Source organism: Pyxicephalus adspersus, chromosome 11 (genome assembly GCF_032062135.1).
Source record: "Pyxicephalus adspersus chromosome 11, UCB_Pads_2.0, whole genome shotgun sequence".
In the NCBI taxonomy this organism is placed as follows: Eukaryota; Metazoa; Chordata; class Amphibia; order Anura; family Pyxicephalidae; genus Pyxicephalus; species Pyxicephalus adspersus.
The window spans coordinates 5,076,517-5,082,200 of NC_092868.1; the positions used below are offsets into that span (position 1 = coordinate 5,076,517).

A 5,684-nucleotide genomic window follows, 5' to 3' on the forward strand; every position below is an offset into this window, starting at 1 on the left:
TCTATACATGTAACTTCTAGGGGTGTGGTCCATACATGTTACTTTAGGGAGTATGGTCTATACATGTAACTTCTAGGGGTGTGGTCCATACATGTAATTTTAGGGAATATGGTCTATACCAGTGGTTGCCAGCCTTTTTGGCCCCGCAGACCACTAAAATCACTTTAAGTGGGAGAAACTCCCCTAGAGTGTCGTCATTACGATATTACCCCGTCCACTCTCCCATCGCAGATCTGAGCCTCCAATGGGAGAGTGGGCGGGTTGTGTCCAGGGACACAGCCTGCCCACTTCCCCGAGCCTGAAAATTGTACTGGGAACGTGGTCAGCGGCTCTGGCCGGTGCGTCCCCCCAGCAGGGTCCTTCTCCTGACCCTGCTCGGGGGTGCACCAGCCAGAGCCACAAACCCCCAAAATGTTCTCGCAGACCACCGGTTGACGACTTCTGGTCCATAGATGTAACTCCTAGGTGTGGGGTTCATACAAGCTACTCAAGAGTTCCATACATACATAATACCCCATGTCATGTGGCCCATAGATAGCACTCCAAGGAATGTGGTCCAAAGATGTTACTCAAGTTGGTGTGGCACTGCTACTATAGGTGAGAAATTCTCAACCAAGGTTTCATGGAAGCCTGGAGTTCCTCCAAAGGTTGCTAGGGGTTCTTTGAACAATGGGCAATTTGTACCATAGGTATGTTGTTTGGCTATTTGTAAGGGTGACATTTGTCCCAATGGCCAGCAATGTAAGAATCATTCTTCCCACTGATCACCGAGCTGTGGATATAACAATTATAAAAGGGGTTCCCTGAAGACCTGAAAGTTATTTTAGGATTAAAATGTTAAAAAGGTAAAAAAACACAGCTCTAGGGGATGTGGCACATACATATTACATTACAGTCATGTTGTTCAGAACAGATTTTGTGTTCTTCATTGGAACGTGTTCTTCTTCAAGTAACAAGAATTCACATTAACAAGCGTACCTCCCACTATTGTATTCCTATGTATACATTTTTCCTCCTCTCCGCTGCAGTTCATAAAGATGTTACAGTCACAACTTTTGGCACTGGAGTAGCAAGATTTGCAAGTAACATTTTTTTTGTTGTTGTTCTCATTCTTCAGGACAGGGCCGTCAACTGCAACTGAGTTCAAAGGAAATACATAAATCATACGATTAGATTATATATAATATTATATATTAGGGTAGATCTGAAGCCACAACATTTTTTATATATAGGAAAAGTTTTAAAAATCTCTGCCAGTTTCTCCTGTATACCATTGGGGAGACACTACACCTCCTAACCTGTACACAAAAATAGCAAGAGAAAAAAACTCTACATAGGGACATGTTGTATCAGACAGGAACAGGTGTCTGCATCACAAAACTTTGTTCACTCAACACAAATCAATACCCAAAGTAAGGCACTTTTACATGCATGCAGTAATATTCTACCTAGGTTTCTAATTGGTTAATCATCACACTTACTTTTAGGCTCGGATGGAGTACAGCGGTTTGTATTGCAGCATGTTGAGTTGCTTTTGACTGTCCCTTTATGAAAGCGCACACTGGTTGGCTTGAACATGTCACAGGTTCCACACATCATAAAAAACAATGTTGTGGATTTACCTCCTATACAAAACAAAAGTACAGTATGAAATTATTAAGACTTATAGGTTGCCCAAAGAAGCAATGGGAGAACCAATTTTGGGCATGCATGTGACACAACTGCCCTATCAAGTCAAGCTAGACAATATTGGTCTGCGGAAAGACTGGGGACCTGATTTATTAAAGCTCTCCAAGGCTAGAGAGAATACACTTTCATCAGTGAAACTGGGTGATCCAGTAAGCCTGAAATGGATTTGGCCCAGAATTGAAAACATTTGCTAACAAACAGTAAACAACTTTTTGTTTGGACCACCCAGCTTCACTGATGAAAGTGTATCCTCTCCAGCTTTGGGGAGATTTATTAAATCAACCCCTGGGTATTGGCAGCTTTTTAAGTTTTCTGGAGATAAATACCCCTTGATAAAGAAGCACATTGGGCAATTGGTGTCAGCCAAGTTCAGATTTAGTTTGTATTTTAGTTTTTTTTTTACCCCGGCTTGACTTCATGATTGCCATTCCACTAAAATGACCTCAGTGACCACAACAACAATTTTGCTTTTGTTGCAATATCCACCATTCACCTTGAGATTTCTCCTCCTTCCACCCTCAAAGCCTTTTCCTTTCTGCTTCATACATCCTCATTTTATGAGCCATCAGCATTTGCCCCACTTCCTTTAATCCCAGAATGGTGTGATCACCTACAGTTGGACTTTGACTTACCTATAAAGGCTTTCTCGTAATAGGAGATACATAATTCGGATGAGGAACAATTAACAAAAATTCCATTTTCTTTACATGCCGCATAAGTTGCATTTACGCATAGGAAGCATTCTAAAGAAGCTGTGAAAACAAAACAAATCATGGATGAAAAACAAAAAGTGATATTAGTAAGTATGAAATGCCAAATTGGGAGACAATATGGGGGGCAGATTTCCCCCCACATTGACTTGATCTACATGATCTTACCTATGGAACTGCAGGATGGGGGATACTGAAAAGTGGGTGTGCAGACTCTTTATGAAGACCCACAGCAATGGGCAATATCACCCAGGCATGGGTACAGGATAGGACCTTATCCCACCAGTCCCGGCCAGTATAGTCCCTTTCAGTGGGTTGGCATGCAATATCCAAAACTGCCCCAGTCAATATTTTCCCATCCTTATATTCAACAGTGATGTAGGGTCCTATGGGTTCCCTAGGAACAGGGGTTTGGTCATCCTTGCGACCTGTTCCTGCACTAGTGAAGAAACTTAAAAGCAAAGATGTTATACAAGTTAATTAATGGATTGGCTTTGGTGACCTTCTTCTGAAAATGTCCAATCTGGTTTTAGTACTGAGCTCTGAACAAGTACTTGTGTCAGGAAAAGTCCAAACATCTGGACCACATTCTTATTCCAAGGTAAGAGCACGCCATATATAGGACATCTAATAAAATAATATTTTTAGAAGTTGACCAGTCATGGTAGATGTCTTCTAACTGAACTTTGTTAGAAGCCAAGTTGGCAGATTCTGCCTTTTTTCTGGCTGCTTTATTTCCCTCTCATCCAAGGGGGCTACTTCTTTTGGCTACAAGGCTTTTCCCCAATTTTAGTAAATGTTGGAATATGACAGTCTCTTCCATCTCTCTGTTGGGGAGATCTCTGCACTCTGTTCTATGGTATTCTGGATATGCAACCCTTCTGCTCTCTATTCCTGCTAAATCTAATTTAAACAATTGGATCAGATAAAGCTATAAACACACAAAAGTGGGCAGGAACAGCCGAAACATCAAGGTGGTTAAGAATTAAGTTGGGATACACTGCTGGGAAATCCTACAGTTGGAGTATCCAAGAACCCAGGAACCAACTCACCACACCAGGCTCCATCATTTTTGGGTGAGGATATCTGTTAGGATAGAGGAGCTTACTGTGATTCCAAAATGCACCCCTCCCATAGCAATCATTGTGAATATCCAGCAAATCTTCTATTGGTATTTGCTTGTGCATTTCTATCCATTCTGGATCTCAGTGTGTTCTGAGTGCTCTGTTATCTCCAGAAATCACGTTAATCAGCTGAACTGAGAGGACCCTGCCACATTAATTCCCTGGTGAGGTCTCATGGTTTATTATTGAAACTTTATAATAAGCACTATTATCAACATCAACATTGTTTTCCAAATCACTTGAAATTAAGGTAAAATTAAATAAAATATTGTGTTTGAAATAAATCAGCATTTTTATTACCTGTTGCAAATATTTATAGGTGACAATGCTACTCAATCTGTAGGTGACCATACATGTAGACAACTTCATGATGTACTCAGGAAACAAAGGAAACAACTGTAATAAAAATCTAGGAGTACATATAGGTGAATGGTTGTGGAACTTCACAGTGACATTTCACATATATTCATCACCCAATGTTTAATTTACACGTTTTGCAGTGAAAGTCTGCTTCATCAGGAGTAATGTGTATGTTTTAGAAAAGAAATGGTCCTTAATACCTGTTATGAACTTGGACTAGGTTAAGTCTCCTGCCACTCTGTTCCTTATACTGTCTTTGTCATTTTAGGTTGGAGATAGTCCATGTTGACTCAGTTGATGTTTTATAGTTTTTTTCTAAAACACACACATTTTTCCTGATGAAGCAGATTTTCTTTGCGAAACGCGTTGAGTAAACATGGGTGATGAACCCTTAAAAACACCAACAGTAACTATCTCCAATCTAAAAAGCCAAAGACAATATAAGGAACAGAGTGGCAGGAGACCTCACCTAGTCCACGTTTGTGACAGATATAGTGAAGACTTTGTTTTCTAAAACATACCTATTTCTCCTTATGAAGCAGACTTTCTCTGCAAAGTGTGTGGAATAAACGTGGATGATGAACGCCCTTGTCACTCTGTTCCTTATATTGCCTTTCTCATTATAGGTCGGAGATAGTCCTAGTTGACTTTTAGCTCCTTTTCATGGGTTCATCACCCATATTTACCCTACGCGTTTCGCAGAGAAAGTCTGCTTCATCAGTAAAATGGGTGTGTTTTGAAAAAATGCCACTTGGACTATATACAACCTAAAATAACAAAGGTAATAAAAGGAACAGAGTGGCAACAGGCCCCACCTAGTCCAAGTTCATGACAGCTTTGGTGAAGCCTTTCTTTTCTAAGACTTACCCGTTTCTCCCAATATAGCAGATTTTATTTGCAAAACGCGTAAACATGGGTGATGAATTAACATGAAATGTCGCTGCAAAGTTCCAGAACCATTCATCTATATCTTCTGCCAGCTTTTTATTACAGTTGTTTCCTTTGTATGTATACAATTGGATGTATCTATATATCCTGCCAATACTTTTTTTTCTATGTTGTACTGGAGGAATGTGGCTTGTTCCTTTAGAGAATTGATCTGATAACACAGACAAAAGAACAGAATTTATATCGCTATTGATTAATTAATATACAAGCAATACATCATCATATAAAATATCAAATGATGTGTTGTACACAATATTGAACTTTATAATCCACTGAAAATATCAATCCAAAATACCATCTAAAAAAGATTCTGAACTATCTATTAAAAACAATCAATTAATTGATCTGAATTACGATTCTCCCAGCATACGTAGAAATTTTTCCAAACAATTGATCCTCAAAATTTGGTCACATGGTCAAAATCAAACCACAAATTGTTTAAAAAAAATAAATTGATTGAATGGAGGATCTTTGGATTGACATTTTTATCTAATTTGAACTTGTTAGGATGCAATAATCGAATGATTGAAATAATATTTATGTGTCTACCTGGATGGATATGTAATTTCAACTGGACTATAAGCAAATGGCGAACAAATTAAAGCTCAGAAACACTTTTTAGGCAGCTGCAGCAACAGGTTATTTTTCTGCTTTGGAAAAAAGAAAATGTTCAGACCACATAAATAAAAGCCTGTAACTATCGTTGGTGTGGTTTGCATGTAAAAGTGGAGAAAACTTTAATTACTATAATTAAAGGCACAATATATATATATATATATATATATAATTATATTATATATATATATATATATATAAATGTAAAAAATGAAAAAATGTATGTTATACATTATAT

At 38.5% G+C, this 5,684-nt stretch overlaps 1 protein-coding gene across 1 annotated transcript in view; it reads right to left on the minus strand.

The window, feature by feature from the left end:
* The window catches only part of LOC140341092 (uncharacterized), a 10,266-nt gene that overhangs the window by 4,083 nt on the left and 499 nt on the right, over window positions 1–5,684 (minus strand). Inside the window, exons 2-4 of the mRNA XM_072426632.1 lie at window positions 2,322–2,441; window positions 1,482–1,625; window positions 979–1,137 (exon numbers count right to left, since the gene is read on the minus strand). Of these exons, the coding sequence (XP_072282733.1) occupies window positions 979–1,137; window positions 1,482–1,625; window positions 2,322–2,441 (423 nt within the window). The remainder of the gene's footprint in view (window positions 1–978; window positions 1,138–1,481; window positions 1,626–2,321; window positions 2,442–5,684) is intronic.